General features: G+C 54.1%; 8 protein-coding genes across 8 annotated transcripts; 5 read left to right on the top strand and 3 right to left on the bottom strand.

Moving 5' to 3' along the window:
* Positions 1-9: 9 nt before the first annotated feature.
* On the bottom strand, positions 10-1658 carry CkaCkLH20_07281 (uncharacterized protein; the record flags this gene model as incomplete). Its single annotated transcript, XM_038889998.1, has 2 exons — positions 10-603; positions 651-1658. 2 exons carry the CDS (start codon positions 1656-1658, stop codon positions 10-12), a joined length of 1602 nt encoding a protein of 533 aa, XP_038744922.1.
* Positions 1659-2324: 666 nt separating this feature from the next.
* Positions 2325-5718, top strand: CkaCkLH20_07280 (uncharacterized protein; the record flags this gene model as incomplete). The annotated part of the gene is made up of 6 exons (XM_038889997.1): positions 2325-2676; positions 2733-3694; positions 4273-4615; positions 4666-4730; positions 4820-4907; positions 4961-5718. 6 exons carry the CDS (start codon positions 2325-2327, stop codon positions 5716-5718), a joined length of 2568 nt encoding a protein of 855 aa, XP_038744921.1.
* Positions 5719-6427: 709 nt separating this feature from the next.
* CkaCkLH20_07279 (uncharacterized protein) lies at positions 6428-7420 on the top strand (the record flags this gene model as incomplete). Its single annotated transcript, XM_038889996.1, has 1 exon — positions 6428-7420. The coding sequence occupies one exon, from the start codon at positions 6428-6430 to the stop codon at positions 7418-7420; it is 993 nt and encodes a 330-aa protein (XP_038744920.1).
* Positions 7421-8129: 709 nt separating this feature from the next.
* On the top strand, positions 8130-9674 carry CkaCkLH20_07278 (uncharacterized protein; the record flags this gene model as incomplete). The annotated part of the gene is made up of 1 exon (XM_038889995.1): positions 8130-9674. One exon carries the CDS (start codon positions 8130-8132, stop codon positions 9672-9674), a length of 1545 nt encoding a protein of 514 aa, XP_038744919.1.
* Positions 9675-11539: 1865 nt separating this feature from the next.
* On the top strand, positions 11540-12596 carry CkaCkLH20_07277 (uncharacterized protein; the record flags this gene model as incomplete). The annotated part of the gene is made up of 2 exons (XM_038889994.1): positions 11540-11949; positions 11999-12596. The coding sequence occupies 2 exons, from the start codon at positions 11540-11542 to the stop codon at positions 12594-12596; spliced, it is 1008 nt and encodes a 335-aa protein (XP_038744918.1).
* A 597-nt stretch (positions 12597-13193) lies between these two features.
* Positions 13194-13559, top strand: CkaCkLH20_07276 (uncharacterized protein; the record flags this gene model as incomplete). Its single annotated transcript, XM_038889993.1, has 1 exon — positions 13194-13559. The coding sequence occupies one exon, from the start codon at positions 13194-13196 to the stop codon at positions 13557-13559; it is 366 nt and encodes a 121-aa protein (XP_038744917.1).
* Positions 13560-14476: 917 nt separating this feature from the next.
* On the bottom strand, positions 14477-16737 carry CkaCkLH20_07275 (uncharacterized protein; the record flags this gene model as incomplete). The annotated part of the gene is made up of 3 exons (XM_038889992.1): positions 14477-14534; positions 14585-15506; positions 16005-16737. 3 exons carry the CDS (start codon positions 16735-16737, stop codon positions 14477-14479), a joined length of 1713 nt encoding a protein of 570 aa, XP_038744916.1.
* Positions 16738-17702: 965 nt separating this feature from the next.
* CkaCkLH20_07274 (uncharacterized protein) lies at positions 17703-19019 on the bottom strand (the record flags this gene model as incomplete). The annotated part of the gene is made up of 1 exon (XM_038889991.1): positions 17703-19019. The coding sequence occupies one exon, from the start codon at positions 19017-19019 to the stop codon at positions 17703-17705; it is 1317 nt and encodes a 438-aa protein (XP_038744915.1).
* Between the last annotated feature and the right edge of the window lie 2722 nt (positions 19020-21741).

Here is a 21741-nt window from a genome sequence, read left to right as displayed (position 1 = left end):
CGCCGGGGTCTACTCAACTCTCGCACTTCTCGCAGCATACTTCCTTCTGGCCCAGTAGAAGCCGAGCCCGACGAGCCACAGCACAATCAAAATCAGAGCTTGAACAGGGGCGAAGATGGCGCCTCTGACCACCACGAAACCGCTCACAACAGCGAACACCACAGGAATGAGCACAAACGGCTTGTACGGCCGGCGCAGCATCGGCTCCCGGAACCGGAGGATGATCGAGCCGAAGACCGTCAGGAAGAAGAAGGTGTACTCGCCCAGGCCGTTGAAGGTGAGGAGAGCGCGGAAGTTGCCAAAGAGAATGTATAAGGCTGACAGGATCGTGGACAAGAGGAGGGCGTTGAGGGGCGCGTCCGACTTCTCCTTGGTAAGACCTTCAGACTCGTCAGATGATTCGGCTGGGGAGCTCTCGTCGGACTTGACGCCGACGCGGCCGACGAAGCCGAGGAACTTGGGGAGCCAGTTGAAGTTGGAGGCGGCGACCGTCATGCGGCCTGCCACGAAGGAGTTGCCGAGGAGGGAGCCGGCAACGACGAGGCAGATGAGGATTGCAGCGACGATGCCGAAAGCGGGCCCGAGAAGGCGGTTGATAGCGGTCTGAAAACATTAGTATGGGTGACGTGACTCACGGATGAGAAACTTACCACTGCGACGCTGTCCGTCGTGGAAACGACGGACCAGGGGAGGAGGATGTAGTAAGCCGCATTCGCCGCGATGAAGCAGATAATGATCGTCGGCACCGCAGAGTTGATGGCGAGAGGCAGCTGGTGGGCGGGTTCTTGAAGTTCCGCCGTGACGTAGATGGCCTTGTCCCAGCCCGAGTAGGCCCAGAGAGCGCCGTACAGAGCAGCCGAGTAGAAGCCAAGCATATCCCACGCCCCGATCTTGCTCCAGTCGATCTCACCGCCGCCCGGCAGAATGGTGTTGCGGTTCTCGAACCACGGCCTGTTGAACCAGTCCCGTCCGCCAATGTCCCCATCATGATCCGAGGCCTGGAGGATGACCACGATGATCCCGGCAAGCACGACGGCGGCGATGCTGACGAACTTGGTGACCACGAAGAGGTTGTTGAGGCGGGTGCTGGCCTTGGTGCTGATGGAGTTGGCGCCGTTCATGATGATGAGGATGAGAATCGAGAACAGCTTGTGCGAGACGGCGCCCGCTTGGTCCGTCACCCCGCCGGCGGAGAAGATGCTCTCGACGAAGACGATGGAGAGGATGGCGAGCGTCGCGGGCATGACGGCCACGATCCAAGTCCACGCCGCGAGAAACCCGAACACGTCGCCGTAGATGTACCGCAGGAAGGGCTGCACGCCGCCCTCGCCAGGGATCGCGGTGCCCAGCTCGGCCATGGCGCTGGCGCCCGTCCACGCCAGCACGCCGCCGACGAGCCAGACGACCAGAGCGGCGCCGGGCGAGGGCACATTGGTGTCGATGGAGCCCGGGGAGGTGAAGATGCCGCTGCCGATGACGATGCTGATGACGATGGCGAAGGCGTCGATGGTGCCCAGGTTGCGAGTGAAGGTGCCGCCGCGTTCCTCGCCGATGAGTTCTGGAGGGACGGCGCGGTCCGGGCCGTCGTCGGTGGTCGCGCCGTACTCTTGGTGAGAGTCGGCCAGGAGGGGCCTCTGGGCTTCTTCTGATTGCGGCATTGTTTCCCAGCTTTTGCAGATGGGGTTGGATTGGGTTTGCCAATGAGATGAGGTTGAAGGTGATTGTGAAGGGGAATTGGAGTCACGGACAGGGATGGCGCCACTCGTCGGGGGCTGGGGGGAGAGAGTCAGAGCGCTGGACAATTACGTAAGAGAGTCCATCCACTTTTATTCCCGGCGCGCATCCGGATGGCTTGCCGAAAGCGTCTCCACCTCTCCGGTCGGAACGCCGATGTGGGCTCCGCTGGACAGACCCGTAAACACCGACTCTCTGATCGATACAGCCGTCAAAATGGAACTTGACCATAGGGACACACTCAGTTGTGTAGTTTGTGTTTGCATTGGGCTGCCGCTTCAGATTCTGAGATAGATCACCGAGCTCCTTTGTAAAGTTTGCCACGGGATGGAAAAGCACAAACTTTTTATCATTTGCGCCTTGGTCTAGCAACTTGTAGGAAGTGACACAAACATTTCTTCTCATTGGCCGCAGTAAGAACGAAAAAAAAAACACGACGTAATCTCCGATATGCACCTTGTGAGTTACAGCATAAAACCCCATGCCATCCCTCTCATCAATTAGACCTTCGTATGGCAGTCCTCCCACGGATACCAACAAGCTGCGGAACATCAACTCAACCACCCAGCTCAGCCTTCTCAACTTCCATCATGCAAACAAGTGCCCAAACCTCCCTAGCCAGCGAGATGGTTGTTCACGACTTTCTCCACGACAAAACCTTCCCCTTGGCTGAACGACTAAAGCTTATCCGCGAGATCCACCACGCGATCGGAACCAAGCTGTCAAACTCTTTGGATGAATGGTTGACACTGTGCGACTTTCATCGAAAAATGCTTCGTTCGGCAAGGTGTTGGGCGCTCCTACTGGTCTGGAACCGCCCAGGTCTAGAGAAATTCCACGCAGAGCTGATGGACGAGGTCACGAAAGAAGATGCGGGAACGCCAATGCCGCTGAAGCTTCTCATCACGTCCCTTTTTGCAGTGCCGGATCTCATCTGGAGTTGTAAGTTTCGGATTCACTCACAAACGGGGATTTTGCGTGGCTGACTTTCTTCTCAGTTGTTGCAGAGAGGCCTGAAGGGGAAAACGTTGACGCAGCTCGCGATACGCAGGAAACAAGGGTGGGCGTCGCCGCATCGCCCTCCCTGCCCCAGAAGCTGCATGCACAGGCACGCGGCCGCGAAAACGACGTCTGCTTTCTGACAGGCAAATCAGCTTGCGACGCATCTTACGTGATCCCGCCGCGAGCCAGCAACGAAGAGGCCGTCCCGTGGTATTGCCTGTTCCGCCTCACCTCGCAGTTTGGAGATGAAGCATCGATCAGGCGGCTGATGGGAAAGTTGGAGCCAAATGGTGGTCTTACCGGAACTGCCGCCAATGTAATCACCCTGAGCGGTCCATTGAAGCGCATGTGGGAGCGAGGCAGGTTCGCTTTGGAACCCGTGGGTTACGAGACCAGGATGAAGCCGTCGGAGGATGCCGCCACAAGATCGCTGGCTTACCAGGAGGCTGCTCTCCGGCAAACGACGAGCACACGGGATCCCCCAGCCGCTTCCGTCACATGGATGCGGGATTTGGTGACCCGGGCGATGCAGTCGACAACAAAGGATCACGACCAGGACGCCAAGAAGGAGGCCACGCAGATTGGCATTAAATTGCGTTTTCACTGGCTGCGGAAGACCAACCTCGAAGGACTGGACGACGATCCTCCCAATCTGGATTCCGATCCTCGCCTGCTCTTTCAAGAGTGGGAGGACAACGGAGACAACCCCCCTGCGATGCGGGTCCACGGTTCCGGAGATAGCTTTACCATCTGGGCCGACAACATCGACGACCTCCCTGACTGGGATTTTCTCCAGCTGCGTTGGTTCGCTATGCGGCTGTATTGTCTGACTGGTGCCGCAGACCCCGACTTGTACATCCCGCGGAACAACGACATGCTTCGCGACAGATTAGATGCCGCGATGGAGCGGGCCAATAAGAAGATCGACGAGCGCCGTCTGGCGGAGGATGGTGGTGTGGTACGTCCGGACTATAAGACGCTCGCTCGGGATATTATCCCAGCTTTTCCAGGTGGACACAATGTCGATTTAGCAAGTAGACAGCAGTCACCCTAATCAAATCAACCAGGACATAATGTTAATCCTCAAGGTACTCTAAATATTTCTTCTGAGAAATGAGTCAAAGAATATGCATCTACTCCCATTATACTAATAAGGCCGGTGTCATGAAACCTTCTCCACTGCCCAGCCGGTTAACACGCCATGATTCTTGCACCACGAAACTCGAGAATCTGATCTAATGTATTGAGAAAAGATTCACTCAATTATGTTTGTAGTTTCTCTGGAAACCTAAAAGTCATACCAACTACATTCTACATATTCAGCCACACATTGCATTATCCAGATACTGTTTTCCTACCCATACAGGTTCCCGTTAGCCATAGCAGTTGAAAAGGGACGTGTCGCATCTTAGTGCGCATCTCCGAAACTTCGAGCCAAGTGTACAAAGTGAACGCCGAACCTTCCCCTTCCCAGTCCCGAGACCACCCAAGAACCACTGCATCTCATCAGGAAGAAGCTGCTAACGGCCGCCACAGTCACTTGTCTCAACTTGGCGATCTTTAACACCAACGCGCGTACTTCAGGACATGGGGAACCGCACGGATTTCCTGGACGAGGAGGGCCTCCTTTTGGAAGACCGACTCGAGATCATTGACGAAATCCGTCAGGAGATGGCGAATCATCCGCCAATCAACATGTACTACGACAGAGAGGAGAGTTATCGTTCCCTGAGGTCCTGGGCCGTTCTCCTCACGTGGGAAGGGCGAGGTTTGCGGGCCTTCCGCGACGCCTTGAATGGCGCGGACGAAAAGCGCAGAAACCGCCGGTGCGATGAGTTCTTCCGCGTGCTTGGGGGGCTCACCGACATGGTCTACCTGTGTAAGTTCATCAACTCTTACCCGTGAGAACACCGCTGACTCACTAATCAGTCGTGAAGAACCCCAACGATCCGGCGGAGCTTGACATATCTCACGAGAAGACGTCAGGCACTCTGGTAAGAATCATTCATGATCGTCAGGGCATCTTTTCGTGGCCCACTGCCCCCCTTGGACCCTCTCGAAGCTCAAACTAATAACTCTTCAGACGCAGAATCGCGGCCGGAGCGTATGTCCTTTTACGGGAAAAGCTGATGCAGAGGCGTGTCACATCATCCCAACGAACGCAAATAAGCGTCCCACTTCCATCTCAGGAGTCATGGATCTCATTAATGGCTTCATGGTTAAGCCGGTTCCTATTCCATGGGACACAAGCTTCGGCGCAAGAACAATATCATCGACACTCCCGCCAATATGCTCTTGCTGAGCACCCAGTTACATCGCATGTGGCAAGAGGGCAAGTTTGCCTTGGAGCCCTTGGGATACGAGGAGAGGCAGAAGCCGCACTCTGCCGCCGCCGCGCACTCTTCCATCGTGCAACCGACCATACCTGTTGCCTCTAAACCAGTTGCGTCGCAAAATTCCTCGGATAGGTATGCAGACGCCGAAATGGAGGAGCATAAAGCTAAGAAGCGTCGGTTGATGGAACCTGAAGCTGAGAGAAAAGAGCGAAAAGAGCAAAAGAAGATGGAATTCGGTATCAAGGTCCGATTTCACTGGCTTTCGAAGACCGAGTGCCAAAGTCTATTTGACCGCTATCCCGAACCGGAGAAGGCCTCCAATCCCCGCAGCATGTTTGTAAAGCGAGATCCCGCCGATGCCGTACCCGTTAAGGATGGCCAGATTGTCACGATATGGGCCGACGATGAATCGCTTCTGCCTGACTGGCATCTACTCATACTCCAGTGGCATGTGCTGCGGCTCCACTGCTTATCAGGGAGGGCAGACCTTGATCTGTATATCCCCGAGAGGGATCAGGATGAAGATGAGGACCTCGCTACGAGGGCTCTCGCCGCAAAGAAACGAGTCGAAGACAGGATTGCAGAGGACGAGGCAAGAGCTCTTGCTAAACAGCAGCGAGAACTGTATGCGCTTCAGCTCGCATGATGAGGATTATGGACGGGTTTCGATGGCCACTATGACTGTTGGTGTTTGTCGTTTTCTTCCTCCTTATCTCTGCTCACCTTTTCCGGCGTATTCGTCATGTATCCTCTCTTCAGAGAGTTGATCATTGGCACTGACGCCAAGGACATGCAGAGGAAAGCGAACGACCCCTGATGGATTTCGTATTACGCAACCTAGACATTGAGATACTGGGAGCTTCAATCAGACGGTAAATTGTCGGACTTCTTTGCACAATGAGATGGCGAGGAATTCCTTCCAGACGCATTCTTTGTGGAAAACATGCGGAACTGCTGCATAACACAGAAAGAAAGCAAAATATGACTTGTTCTCATTGCTTTATGCATAAATGAATCAAGATGAATACCAATGAACAGTAACGGTTGGATATGAATGAATGGCAAGAGTTCAGAATAGTGCCGGTTTGTTGCATCAGAGATTGGCAGTTGGCCAGTCCTCCGGCTCCTTCCTCCCAGACTTTGGTTACCTCACTTTTTCAACTTCGTTTGTATTCGCCCACCTATTTATCCTCAGGAACCATTTATCCTGAGATCTCTCTTCCAGAAGTCTCAAATCTGACCACGAAGTACCAAAGCCATTGCAGAAGGTAAGTGACTGCCCTCTGAATATTGAGTAAAGCTTAAGACTGACACACGCTGCGTCGGCCATCCAGATCATCTCACAAACTACTATCATGGCGACCCAATCTACCACTGCCGAGATCCTCCTTGCCGCCATCCACCGAGATGAGCTTCCGATCGACCCCCAGACGCTGGAGGACTTCGGCTTCAAGCGATGCCGTGACCTCGTCGCTGTCATCATGCTCTTCGAGGTCTACACTGCTCTGGTCAAGACTTGCGGCATCACCCATCAGACTCTCCACCAGTGGCGCGCTCGCGGTACCATGAACCTCGTCGGTGAAATCAATCGCGAGCTGGAAGCTAACAAGCACCGTATCGACAAAAAGGTCTACACTTGGTTCTACCTCAACGACCGCACTATCGCCAGCGTTTCCCTCGCAACCGGAACCGTCATCGACGTCAGGCCCCAGTCTTCTCTAAGTATGCACGAGTTGAACGCCCAAATCAGAGAGCGAATGCCGGACAGACAGAGTTACGTCGAGATGATGAAGGGCGTCTGCATGGCGGACCCGGCTACTAGAAAGAAGATCGAGGCTGGCATCGAGGATCTCTCCGCCATCGTCAATCAGGCTGCCGACAAAGTCTACGGCAGAGAGAATGTCGAGATCTCCGACCAGGCAGCCAACGAGATCTCCATCACGGGAACCACTACCGATACCCTTCTTGCCCACATCGCCGCCCGCAAGGACTCGCCAGAGCTTCAGCACATGACCGACTACGCCATGTCGCGATGCCACTTCGCGCCCGAGAGGAAGCGCCTCCTCAAGGTCTACACTCATCTCCTCTCCACCTGTGGCGTCAAGCCGGCTACTCTGCACACCTGGAACGCCCAAGGCCTCAAGCCTCTGGGCCAGAAGATCAAGACGGAGTTCATCAAGAAGCAAGACAGTCTCCCTGCCGGCCTCGTTGAGTTCGTCACGGAGAACCAGTGGATCTGGGACGCCGACGACGCCGATGGCGAGTCCAGGGCCCTTTTCCGCACTCCGGACCTGGCTGTCAGATTTAAGGACATGCTGCCGCACGCCCGCGCCATCAACCGTGGTTGATCAACAGTCTCACTCATTTTAACCCTTGGAACGGGAACTGATATCAATCACAGATGATGGACACTGGTGGAAAGGGCTTGAATTGAGTGACGTGGCAGCGGCTGCTGGCATCAAACGGAGTCATCTTGATAGCTGTAGTCTGGACGCGAGGAGAAACCCATAGGATTTGCAATCACGGAACGAGATAAGTTGGTATGGACTAGCCGTTTACCATTTTTGATCATGATGATTGATCTTGATTCGCAAGACCGTTTGATATGCTGGTGAAAAAAGGGCTGTTGCCGCTTAGAAAGGGCCTGCACGGCACTCGAATCTCACCGTTTGTTCTCTTGCCTAGAAAAGAAAATCCGGCTTCACTTTGGGACAAACAGACAAACCCCTAGAGAGCCACCTTGTTCCTGAATATCTGCAGGTCACCGTATGTTCCATCTCACTTTTCTTGGCCCGTATGTGCGCGACCGCCTTCACCACCTGTGCCTGACCCGCCAGCATCACCCACGACACCCACCACATTTGGTCTCTTCCACCTCACTCGGTCATCTCAAGCTTCCAGAGCCATTTGCGTTTCCCTCTGGTCTCCGTAACAGCACCAAAGATTGCAATTTTGAACCTGGTAAGTCGTTCATTACGAATTCTCATCCAACAGTTCTATAGCGTCCCGCAGCTGACCAGCCAAGCAGTCCGACGATCCACGATCCATCCAGACAAGATGGCGAGCACCAGCGACAACGAGTCAGAGATTCTGAACCACTACATGGAAGTAATTCGGAAGGGCATCTTGGAGATCATAGCCCGTAAAGACAAGGAGATCGATGCCAAGCTCAGTGCCAAGGCTCCGGTCGAGATCTTGATGGAGGCCATCGACATCGGCGAGGTCCCCAAGGAGAACCGTACCGTCGAGGCCTTCCGCTTCGATCGCTGCTACCTGCGCAAGGACAGAGCCGCCCTCATGAATCTCTACCACTGCCTCGCGGGCATCCTTAAGATCACCCCCTCCGACATTCAGACCTGGATCGCCAACGGCGAGGAGGTCGTCCAGGACCGCGTCCAGACCGTGTTCCGCGTTGCTCTCGGCGACAAGTACCCCATCACGCCCGCCGAGCACCTCAAGGACGCCATCGAAGCCGACAAGATCCCCACCGACCCGCAGACCGTCGCCGACTTCTGCTTCGACCAGTGCGAGAGCGACGAGGTTGCCTCCGAGCTCCTTGACTTCTACCGCTGCTTGACCACCCTCCTCAAGGCTCCCCTGCACGTCGTGCAGAAGCTCATCGCCGTCAAGCAGTTCGTCCCCTTTGCCCAGGCCAAGTTCATCCACGCCGTCCAGTGGACTGCCGCCTGCGGCTGCCCCGACGAGGAGCAGGCCGACTGGATCACGGACAACTTCGACTGGCTCATCCGCCACCACAAGGACATCTTCAAGCACGTCAACCAGGCGTTCGACTTCCAGTACGCCGGCATCCACGAAGAAGGCGGCGTCAACATCGACACGACGCGGGAGGTGCCGGAGACTGCCGGCTGCTACGTTCTCAATAAAGAGACAGGCAGCGGCTTTGTCACCCATTTCCCTGGTACCAGAGACCTCAACTCTGAGCCCAGCTCTAGGCAGTCTGTCCCTGCGGCTGCCTCTATTGACGAGGCTGTCATCACGAAGCTTTCCTCCAACCTCGACGATGACGATATCGGAAAGCTCCTGGCCGCGTACGACTGGTTCCGTGACCACCGCTACATCTTCGGCCCGCTCAACACCACGAGGGACAAGGAGGCCGTCATGAAGGGCCTCGAGGAGGTGCCGCCTGACTCCCGTCTCGGCCGCTCGAGAACCTTGAACAGAGACACCCGAGCCAAGATGATGGACGACATCAACGAGCACGCCGCCGACGGCGTCCACCTGGCCTACCTGCGCATCTCGCCCCACGTCGATCAGGGGGCCTTGCTGATCTATCCTGGCAGGAACCGGAACAACGGCGACGACCCGGAGCGCGTCAAGGTGGTTCGGCAGGACGCGGATGAAACTGAGACGGTCGTCTTGGTCACGGATTCCTACGACGAGGCTATCGCGCTGGCCAGGCAGGCCAGGGCCGACTTCGTCCAGAAGACGCGGGAGGCCCGGCGCGCCGCCGCTGCTGCTTCCTCTACTGAGGAGACTGCGTCTGCTTTGTCGTCCATGACTCTCGAGGAGACTGCGAAGAAGGGAGAGGTGGCTTCCATTGCTGATTCGACTGCCGTGGATGCGAACAACGATGGCAAGTAGGCGGTAACTGTGAGTCGTACTCTTCGTTTGTAATTCCGAGTTACTGACTTTATTGTGTCTACAGGTTCCGTTCCGTGGTTCCAGCTGTGGTCTCCAGCATGCTCACTTTTTCTGCCTGCCGTCATTGCTGTTTACCTAAAGACGAGCACTCGCCACTAATTGCAACTGGAACCAGGCTGGAGTTCAGGCATTGGTCTCATTCTGGGATTACATGGGTTTCCAGGCTAGCACATGGGAGTATTGGCTTGGTTGTATCACATGTCCACATTTGGGACCGCATTCTCTGGGAATTGGGCTTCACATATTCTGACAGTATTTTGGTTCGGCCTGAGAGTCATATCATGTACCTTATCGAACCATGGATCCCTGAACTACCTGGAAGAGACAATGGGCTCATTCACCAAGAGTACTTTGAAAGACATCCTCTTTGATCCTGGAACATAAAGCAAACAGAACACGGTCTTTCGTTTGAAATGCCCGGGAGGCATCAGTCTGGACTAATGATGAATGCAACGGCGGATCATAAGAGCCACAATCGTCGTGTTCCTCCCGTTTAACCGTGCCCCAAGCACAACAAAGATACCCGACCAAGTACGCGTTGTCAAACGGTCAAACTTGGGATGGTGTCCTCATTTCTCTCCCGTCAGCAAGCAGAAAATTCGGCGACCTTGCTTGCCTGATCAACACACCATGCCTTTTGCAAACCTCCATATTGATCAGTCATATCTGCAAGAAGCCGCGTGTGATTCTACCTCTGAGTGACAGCCCCGCCGCACGTGAAGTCAGGTTTGCTCCTGGGGCAGGAAAAATGCAGGGCTGCCTCGTGCTCGAGTCAATCGTCAACGTCGACAGTTTGGCGTCTTTCGCCACCCACCTTACCGTATAGTTTACTGGTCATCCAAACACGACACGACCACAGTCTATGGTCCGTATCTGGTAGAGGACTTAATAGCTATCACCCCTCGAGCTCGTGAGGCTGACCATGCCAGACTTACGCCTCCAAATGCCCTGGCGTACCCCTCTGGTTGCGGGCGTCGTCACATCAACCTTGACAAGTCATGCGTTGACAAGATGGACGGCCTCGTGAAAGTTTCTGCAGATGACCTTGATGGAATCAATTCAATCCCCTACAAAAAGCCCGATAACCGTCCTCCCACCTCTTCCTCGTCCATCCGTCCTTCTTCCCTCCGCTGGTCCGCAACGCGACTGGTTCGCACGCCATGCCCACCACACCTATCTCCCCAGACACCGACCTCTCTTCTTCATCTCACTGGACCAGCCAGTGAAGACAATGGAAAGATAAAAGGGGAGCTGTCCTGGAGGTAGTGTAATACCAGGTCGAATCGGAAATCAAACATTTGGCCGCCTTACGAACGAAGCCTGGCGTGTTAGCGCAAGTATCGCCAGTCTCGTTGTGCCCGGCTGACTTGAACAGCCGACCTACCCGGCATGGCCAGCCAGAAGCAAGCGCAACAAGATCAAGCTGAAGAGGAAAAGAGAAATTTTCAGGATGTCGGGAGGATCTACCCGATTAACACGGCACCCCGTTTGCAAGCCGCCGTTTTGACCCGTCAAATCTGCAACAGGCCGCTCATGATTCTGCCACTGGGTATGTGAAATCACGCTTGCTCTTGCTCCTGCCTGGGGTGAAATTTTTCTTTCCCACCTTCTCTCTTTCAACTAACACTGACTCTTCCATCCGACCCTTTCATCATCCACTGCTCATTGCTTCCCTCTCAGCAACCACCATCTTACCCCCATCCCACTTTCCAGCCCAAACACTGATTCTAGGCAAGCCTTCCCGAAGCATTCGGTATCCATCGCTAACGGCTTGCTCCAGATCAACTCATCCATTCTCATTCAAGATGTCCAGCAACGCAAACGTAGCTTCCTCCGCCGAGGCGACCGCCACCCCTTCCAACACCACCAAGCCCGTCGACGCCGCCGAGGGCATCGACACCTCCGGCAAGGCGACTGCTGAGATCCTGAAGGCCTTCATCATCGTCGGCAAGATCCCCACCCACGAGCAGACCATCAAGGACTTTGGCTTCGACCGCGCCCACTCCGAGCATGACTCCTTCCAGCTTCTGAACGTCTACCGCCACGTCATGACTACCACCCTCGACGTCGCGCCTTCCACCCTCCAGGCCTGGATGTTCGAGGACAAGAAGGTCCTTCTGCGGAACATGATGTCGAAGCTGCGCGAGGCCCTCGAAAAGGGCCTCCCCAACCCGGAGGACGTCAATCGGCTGAAGGACTCCTTCCGCTGGTACCTGTCCCCCCCATCCTTACACTAATACAGCTCGCTGACCAAATTTGAACAGGTTGACCCGCAACCGCTACATCTGGGACCCCGCCCACGCCAACGCCGAGACCCGCGCCATCTTCAACGCCGCCGCCGCCAAGCCCCTCAACGGCAACCACGCCGACATGCAGAAGCAGCTCGAGGCCATGTTCGACGGCATGGTCAAGGTCAGCAAGGAAAAGGAGGCCCGAGAGCCCCGCGGCGAGCCCGCCAACGCCGAGGGCGACCACGACCGCACCAGCTGCCACACCCTCCGCGCCGCCGACGGCCGCCCCGTCCTCCCCATGATGTACTGCCCCGGCATGAACCTTAAGGGCATCGCGGATGAGCTCAAGGGAATGCAGAAGGCGCAGGGCGGCGAGCCTGTCTTCCAGGACATCACCCTCAACCACCCTGTGCCGGGCCAGCCCGGCGTCACGAAGCCCATCACCCACAAGCTCGAGATCAAGATGGTTTCTGCCGAGGAGATGTTTGGAAACGTGAAGAAGAGCGCGGATGGTACTTTTCGCAGCAAGGCTGGCGAGGCCGGCTCAGAGAAGGAGAAGTATCCCACTGACGAGGAGGTCGAGCGCATGATTCAGCAGATGGTTGGAGGCATGCGGCACGAGGATGAGTAGCCTTTTCCTTCTGGTCAGTATTCATCTGTTTGCTTGTACCGCGCTCCCACTAACACAGATCAGACAGGACTTGCCAACGTCTAGGACTGGTCATGCCCTCGTGCAGCTTCCGTCACTTGTTAGGATACATGGAGATGGCATGATGGTTGGCTATGGGCTGTTGCTCGACTTACTTCTCTGAGTTGGAAGATGGGTTCTGGATGTTCCCGTGTCATCTCTGTGGTATCTAGGTAGTTAGGCAGGATCCTAACACACACCTTTCACAATGAAAGGTCGCCATCTCGCAGTGATCTCTTTAAAAGTGCATATTGTTTGGTTTTTCTTTTCTGAGCCGTTCCAATGAGACTTTCACCTGGGTCCTTCCCAACCCGTCGTCCACCGTCAACCACCGTCTGCGACTGCCTTTGCCTGAACTTCCAGTACCTTCCATCATTCTTCTCCCTTCTACTATCATTGTCACTCTCCATCTCTCGTTTCACCCCTTCTATTGACCCAGGCGACTATCTCCGCTCCAACTCAACGCGCGATCCAGGACCCTGCCGCCGGACAATCCAACGTCCACATCGTCACCATCCAACCTCTCTCACTCCAGCAACCATGTCCAGCACCACAGACACAACCACGAGCCCCGAGCCCCCCACGGACGAGGAACGCGCCGAGGCCAACAGGACCTGGCACGCCCTCATCGCCGCCGCCCGCGACATGTTCGGCCACGACGAGTCCACGCCCCAGCACTTCGGCTTCGACCGCGTCCTCGCCGTCTCCGACATGCGCAACCTCGTCGCCCTCTACCGCACCGTCACCACCGACTGGGGGATCGGCACCGGGCAGCTGCGGAGCATGCGCATCGCCCAGGGAAAGCCGCAGATCGCCGCCTACATCAACGCCGTGTACAAGCTCAGGGGCGGCTCGGCGGACGACGACGCCCTGCGCCAGTGGTTCGACAGGAGTCAGTTCATCTAGGAGGAGGACTTTGACAACGTCGGCATCGCGCTCGAGCGCGCCGCGGCGGAGAACGCGTGTCATTCCGGCATGGACGACTTTCTGGAGGCGTTTCTGCGGAGTCAGAATGGTGAGGTGCCGGGCGAGGATGGCTTTCCCGGTCCCGGGTTTGTGTGGCGGTGTAGCGAGGCTGACCGGGCGGTCTGGTCTGCCAAGCCGGACGATCGTAAAATCGAGAAGGAAGAGGCTTGAGGTGGGTGTCTCTCTCTCCATTTCTCTGATTACTTATTGCTAACTTGTTTCCTAGATCTTCTGGCCGTCCTCTCTCGTCTGCCACTCTCCGCGATAAAGAGTCTCTTCATCGAAAAACTATCTTGTACTTTGGTCTCGCAGATCTGGCGTGAATGGGACCCATCCAGACGACATAGCGAGTATCTGGACGTTGGTGTAGCCTCAGAGGTTATTGATTAAAAGAAGAGGCAGCTGCGTTTTCGAACAGTGCCCTCCACAACGAAAGGAACACCTCGGTCCTTAGTAGGAATACATGTTGTCAATAACTAATAACTGGGACGCGTCTGAATGATAACTGGGTGCTTTGAGTAATTCCAATTCGAAATTTGTGATATCGATCAAGTACGGGTCGGCATAATCCTAGATCCTTCCCAAGACCAACGGCAAGTCCAAAGCCCACCTGAGGTCTTCGTATTGTAGCAACCCTCCCGAGCCCTCTTCTGTCCAACCGTGCCATGCTATTCCCCCCCTATTCGTACCAAATGGCGAATGTAAATGCCCACTGCGTCTTTGTGATAATGTCTGGTTCGCTGTCAGCCGCTATTCTTCGAGCAACCCAATTCTGGCCCAAAATCATACCTAGATGACTGTATGTATGCAAAGAAGTAGTGGCCTGTTATGTAGGCAAATTGAGAAAGACCCGGCGATTATTTAGAAGATTTCTTGGTAAACTTGCGCTTCTTCGAAGGTGGTTGAGGTGTAGTCCTGGGAGATAAGATTAGTCCACGTTCGAAGTACGGATACACAAAACTTACTCAGGCGAAGACGAGTCGCGACCTCTCTTCCCAGTGACGGAGCCATCTCTGGTCATCATGTACTTCTCGGGAGGGCCACGTGCAAAGCCCTTATTCTTGAAGTACCTTTTGTTGCGGGGCTTGTAGGGAATTGGGTTGGCCTTCTTGAACTTGGTTTGGAATGCCTTATCTCCGGGCTTGGAAGTCGTCGAATCGGCTGTCTCCGGCTTGATCTGGGACTCGCTGATCTTGGTCGCGGAGGCAGAAGCCGCGTTGGAGGCCTTGCTCGGCTTCTCGCGCGGCTCCTCGGCCTTCTCGCCAGTCTTTTCCGCCTCAATCTCTTCATCAGAAGAATCCAAGATCACAATGACGTCCCCCTTCCCACTCGCAGACTTTCCCGACCCGGCCCCAGCCGTCTCGCCAACCGCCTCCGACATCGTGATGTCAGCCCCGGCCTCAAAGTCAACAACATCCTCCAACCCCCAAATACTCTTCTGATTCATCAGAAAGAACTGGCAATACTCCTCCGGCACAAGTCTGCGCCTCGTCTGGAACTCAATCGCGACGTTCCTCCCAATCGCCAGCGCACCTTCCTCGGCCCACTCTCGCAGCTCGCGGGACGAGACCCCCATCCCGACGACGAGGAGACGGTAGATGCTGAGCAGTGTCACCTTGTCGGCGTCGAAAAGGCACTTGTCGAAGCCAAAGTCCTTCAGGGTCTGTTCGTCGGCGGGGATCGTGCTCGCGCGGGCGGATATGCAGAGCTTCTCGGCGGTGGTCTTGGCCGCGGCCAGGCGTGCCTGGAGGAAGGCGTCCGGGTCGAAAGAGGGGTTGTTCGAGGTGAAAGCTCTGGACTTTTGGATCCTCTCGCGCAAGGACAGCGTCTTGCCCTCCGAGGGACTGGGCTTGGAGCAGGTAGGCATCGTGTTGCGACGGGGTTGATCTATAGCAGAGATGTCAGTTGCTTTGCAGAAGTCTGTGGAAGGGAAATAATTATACCACCTGAACCTGTGGAATAGTGATGCTGGTGGAGGGTTCTTGATATCGTGAAGAGGTTTGTGTGATGGCCGTCGCCAAAGCGGCCGTTTTGCAAAAAAGGCGCGGAAGCGGCAAGAGCGACTGAAGGGGCCACCTTCCCACGTACAGCTAGATTGAAACGAAGTCAAAAAAAGGCAAATTAAGATACCGAAGGCCATTTGGCCTTGTACGTCAATAGAGAGAATGGTCAATTGCAATATGAAGTCCGAACATCGTGTATTCATGCTAAGAACGGTTGCTGCTCTCTACAACGGCCACTCCCAAAACCTCCATCAGTCGACAATCGAATCAACTGCGATTCTCATACTGTGTCCTCCAAATAATATTTCCCCCTCGATCCTTATTTTGTTTGATAGTCTAGCCCTGCATAGGCACTACACGGGCTGCCTCCTTCTCAGCTCACCTTGATTGCTCGAAGCGCCTTGGCTGCTCGAACTGCCTTGATTGCTTGAACCGCCTGGCTTGCCAGACGAAGGAACCAGCGGGTCTTTGCTCGAAGATGACGGGCATTCTGTTGTGGCCCCATCATCTCCGGATTCCCCTCTCGAGTGCAGATCTGGGCCGTCCCAAATACGATCTTTAGGAAAAGGAGGATAGTCCAGAGAATCCCCTGTAGGTGGAACAGTAAGAAGCTGAGAAGATCTCTCGCCGTCTTTGGCGGTGCCGGTGATGTTGGCGTCGTCCGCTCCGTGTCCCTTGCCCTTTGCCTCCGTTTCGGCCTCCGCTTTTTGGTTCTTCGCTTCTGCCATGGCCATTTGGAGGGTGTCGTGTCCCGACTCATCGTACGCAATCCAGATATACTCGTGGCTTTTGGCCCACTTCCTGAGGTGCTGAGGGAGAAGATGTGCCTTCTTGGTGATTTTCTTGTATAGCTTCCTCTGCTGATGCCATTTGTCGATCTTCTCAGGGGTTACACCCATTCTGAACAACGTTCTGTACAAGTCCAATAGAATTCCCTCATGCTCGAGCTCTAGGCAGCGGTCGAAGCCGTAACAGTTTCTCGTTTTCGCATCGACAGGGGATCTGTTCTCCTTGCAGTTGACGAAGAGTATATAGGCGGACTGGTGGTCGATCACGCCATGCATTCGCATTATGCCTTTCTTGGAGTCGGCAGACTTGCTATAAGCAGCACCCATGATTGAGCTCGGCTTGCGGTGATAATGGTGTGTTATTGGGTTGGTGGGTGTTGCTGATGGATTCTTGCAAGGAGATATTGAGCCAAAACCAAAAAGAGTTGAAGTCGAGAAGATGTTGCGGAGAAGATGGACGTCAACGTCTTTCGGGGGAGGGGGATTAAGTACCTAGGCAGCCATGTCCTTGACGGTCAGAGTGGAAGGGAGCGGCTGCAGTGCAACTGCTACATCAGGCGATAGGAAAGCGCTTTCGGATTCCATCTTTCCTCTTTACCGAGCAACTGTCGTCCGTACGCAGTTACCTTAACACGTGTCTGGAAGGAAAAGCCTAGAGACGGCAGGTATCGCGGAAGATGATGCTGGACAAATCCAGACATTGGTTGGACTTGTGTCAACTGTGACCAGTGACTCCTTATCGTTTTCATTTACCTCAGGGCAGCGGATGGAAAGAGAGGCCATCGCTGACTTGCCCAACAAAGTCATAGTACGACAGCACCACGGCACTCTATGCGTAAGGTACCAAGAATCAGCACGTTTCTTACTAAGTGGTACTTGATTTTGTGTTCTCCCATTGTGTGAGTAGCTAAACATCGACGTTAAATCACCTAATAGTAAGAATTATCTGTGCCTCAAGACATCTGATTCCCGGAAGAAGGCACCCAAATCTAAAAAGAAGACAATGAGTTCATGACCAAGAATGCATAGACTATAACCGATGCAAGTTCTTTCGCCCCATCAGACCAAGGTAGTGTGACCTTGGAGCTTGGGTTTATCATAGGCAATAGGGCTGGAGGCAACCATAGACTGATGCCAGTGTTTCTTGAATCAAGCTAACAACATGAGTTGCACGGCATTCTCAGAATGAAAACTTAGGCAGTCTCATTCAGTTCTGCAATTACGGTGCTCAGCTTCTAGCCCAGCTGAACATGTTCTCGGAATGATCATTGTACAAAGTGTCCACGCTGAAACTACTCCCACTCCGAAGCCGTCAGATAGGCTTTGTATGCCGCCTTGTCCTTCTCAGGCGCAATCTCCTCTCCAATCCTGCCCGCCACAAATTGCTCCCCCCACCAAACCTCACCCAGGCCGGAAACCATCTTTTTCGTCTCCGACAGCTCACTGGACACGGACACGCACTTCATAGGCCCTCGGCCGAAAGCACCGTTGGCAAGGAACATCCTCTTCAAGGAGCGTGGAAGGGCTTCCAAGACCTGCCTCTGTACAGCACGGTGCTCGGAGACCGTCTCCCGTTGAAGACGATCAACCCCGTCGATAATGGTGGTGTCGAGCCACAGGCTCTCGACGTTGACGAAGGCCTTGAGGGAACCGACTCTGGCTCTATAATTGTACAGCCATTCTTGGCGATCATTGATGCAAAGAGTGCGGAGCGTCTTTCCGTGGGATTCCGAAAGCATGCTGACGAGTGTCGGGGGGTCCAAGATCAGGCTCTCGTCGTCCTTTTGCCGAGTGTATCTGAACGTGTGGAGGGGGGCACATCCCCCCAGGATGGAACGAAGCTTGCTGGGTTTGAGGTTGATTCCGTCCATCGTCAAAGAGGAAGTGTTCTTGAACCACGACGGCAGCATTATCTTGCTTGTCTTGATGAACATGCTCTCCAAGTACAGATTCTCCACGAACCCCGACTTGAGAAGAACACCCAGGGTCTTGGCGCCGGCGTCTTCAAGAGAATACTCCGAGCTGAGAGAGAGCGATTTCAAATGTGATAGCTCAGGGCGTTGATCCGAGCTCGTCCTGTCTCCCTCGAACGTGCTGCAGATGAGAAAGCCGATGTCCCTCACACGCGGTGTGTGAGCCAACAGAAGACTCAGAAGGGGTCCGGCACTTCCGCGGTAGTAGATGTTCGATCCCAAATCCCTCAGGTTGTTGAAGACATTGATATTGTAGGTCCTCGACATCTTTCTGAGCATGGCGGCCTCGCTGAAGCAGAGCTCGACGCAGGGTGGATTGCCATCGTCGTCCACGACCATCCAGATTTGGTGGATGGCGGCGCCGACTGCCGGCTTGTTCTTGATCAGCTTCAGGAGCGGGATGAGACGGTCCGGTGAGCGTAGCATCCGGATGGAGCGGTACAAGAGACCGCTGTCGGCGATCGCGGCTCGCAGGTATCGGCAGGTCATTGACAGGCTGTACAGGGCGTTCCATGACATCTGAGCGCCAGGGTTGGAAGTGTCGCTGGCGAAGAGTATTCTCGTTGGAGTCATCGGGCGGATGTGGGTGCATAGTTGATCAATGATCTCGGGGGGAAGGTGAAGGATTTTCGCCATTGTTGCGGAGAGTGATGGTGAAGTGGTCAAGATTGATGAGAGACAAGTTGGTGAGACTGATCTTGGGGAGGACTTCAGGAACTTAAGTGATCCGTCCGCAGGGGCTGGATGGGCAAGATTCAGTGAGTTTCCACACCTTCAAAGACAGAAAAGAAAAAGGAAGCAGTGCTGGCAGAAAGAAACTTCACCGCTTCAAACGCTTCGCTTTGACGAGCCGTTAGGCAGGCTCCCGCCTGTGAATCAAAGATGCATTTGACGATGGAATCATGACCATTCTGTAACGATTTCTTTCTAGAGCACACAGTAAAGATCTAGAAGTGCCATGCATGCCTTATGAATTTTTAAGCCTTTGGAAGCATCCACAATGTTCTTAGTCGTCGGGACATGCCCAGCTATTGAAGCTCGGCAACGACTTACGGAAGCGAAGTTGCAATGCTTCCAACACTGAAGCCCACAACATGATGACTATTTTTTTATTTGGGTTCTCAGGATGGTGTACATTGACGGATAGATCTGAGTTAGTCTTACTTGAGCGTTTGGGCTCAGCCAAGATGAGAAATTCTTAGAATGTTCAGCTCTGCTTCCATGAGAAATATGACCCTATTCGTCTTCTATGAATTCGCTCCATGAATATAAAAATTCATGAGCTCCCAAGGCAGTATAGATCTATAACTTCTACCTGCGTCAGTGCCGTGGAGGGGTAAAAATAGTTGGAGCCCAAAGCTTTCACTGCCAAGGTGAAATTTGAATTGTTGTCTCGTAGGAAGATCACATCAAGAAGTAATCCTCTTAATATCTTCAAGCCTCTTAAGGCCAAACTAGACGCTCTGTTTCTATCTTGATCTTTCGGACTCGGCTCAACAACCAGCTTTCTGCTCTCACGTATCGACCAGATCATCTCGACAAAGTTCTTCCTACCATTGACTCTGGAGCCCCTCTCAATGCCGTATGCAGCCGTTGCTCCTAGAGTGAGCAAACCACTCGCGGCAGGCAACACTTAGCGGCCGACATTAGTCCAGTTCGGGCCGGACGCCGTCCTTCCTAGCCCCAACAAAACGGTTCCGGAGGCTTGCTAAAGGCATTCCACGTGCAATGAGGGACCGGCCCGTGGTCATTACTTCGGTGCTACTGAGCCCTTATCAAGAAGCAGACGCGATGTATGTTGTTAGTAAAGGTCTGATCATCGGGTTCCTGGTTGAGTGATGCAGAAAGTCAAGCACCTTGCTTTGGTATGCATGTAATCTTTCTGTGGTCATGAATGGGCATTACCTGCTCATGTGTGCATCAGTCACATGTTCTTAAAAGCCGTTCATTATGTGTCGTCGCTGGTATAGGACGCATTTTGTGTTCCCGGGCCGAATTTCGGATGCAAAAGGGTGCTGAATCATAACACACGGAAGACAGGTCTACGTCTGGAGTCATGTTGATACTCGTGGATCCCGAATAGAGCCAAGATGGTCTCAAACTAGAGACACAACAACAAGAAGCCCTCAGAACCCCTCTTCTGTCTCAGGGTTGCAAAGACCTAGAGTTGATGAACCCGACACATCTCCGTGCCATAACCGCCGTGCCATATGATCGCCAAGGTAACTTGGCACGCTTGAAGTGTCTAAGTAGGGGGTCTTTCCGTCTTTGGGAAATCCAGCCACAGACCTAAAAGGGTATGGCGGTATAATGCATCAGTACCCGGGCTTGAAATAGGATAGGCACGTTCAGATCAGACCAGATCACGCTAAGATAAATGGGGAGGCATCTGTCGAGGGGCTGTCTCAGTCTCGGCGCCACCTTCAGCCGCAGCCCGATTCATCATGGGCCGCCCGTCCGGAGCGGCCCGTTTTCAATTCTCCCTCGGCCGAATCTCTCTGCATGCATGAACGGGTCCCTTCCGTTTTATACTGTAGCCCGCGTCATATGGCTAGCGGGCCGTCGATCATTAGAGGCTTGAAACGGCTGGGACAGTGAGGCTCATTGGCAAATCTAATTCGGACTTGTTGAATGTCGGTTTTGCCAGTGAGACATGGATCTTTTGCGGCAGGCATCACAAGCAACACAAGACTTCAGGTCAGTACGGCGGGTCTCGGATCCCGATCACTGACCATGAAGTTGAATATCTTGGCCCCCCACATACTCCGTGGTCTTGTTGATATTCAGCATCTATAGGTTCTGGAATGCCTCATGTAACTCACACGACTACATGTCATTGCTAGATACTAATCTCATTTGGTACATTTAGTTCTGGACCAGACAAAAATCAGGGCTCTCTCGGGCTTCTTGAGTCCACATAGTCGATATGGCCCTTCTAACGTTGCTTTAGTCGGAACATACGTTCCAGTTTTCTTGGGCTTTGAACAAGACCCAGCGCGAACTAAGTCGTAAACGAGTGATAGTTCATAGATGGATGTTGCCTTGTTCCTCCTCCACGTCTTTCAGGCGTCGAAGAATAACTGAGGGTTTCTGAAGAGGGCAATCTTCGTGGGCGATCCGGAGGGGCTCCACCCAGTATTGCTTCCCAAGCCTTATGAGAAACCGCTTTGGGCACTCTGAATATCTGTCTTAGACAGACCCTGACCCTGTGCGAACATGGTTTTGGTAAAGGTTCGTCGGGACGCCCCATGGAAAGGTGCGATTACAATACCCAATACCACACACATCGTATTTCATGTGCCAGTCGGCCAGTCTCGGATACATGTTTCGAGAATCCAATCCTTGAGACAGGGCATGG

The sequence above is a fragment of the Colletotrichum karsti genome, assembly GCF_011947395.1.
Source record: "Colletotrichum karsti strain CkLH20 chromosome Unknown Scaffold22, whole genome shotgun sequence".
Classification (NCBI taxonomy): Eukaryota; Fungi; Ascomycota; class Sordariomycetes; order Glomerellales; family Glomerellaceae; genus Colletotrichum; species Colletotrichum karsti.
Note: the sequence above shows the minus strand (reverse complement) of the source record. Positions and strands in the feature narration are given on the sequence as shown.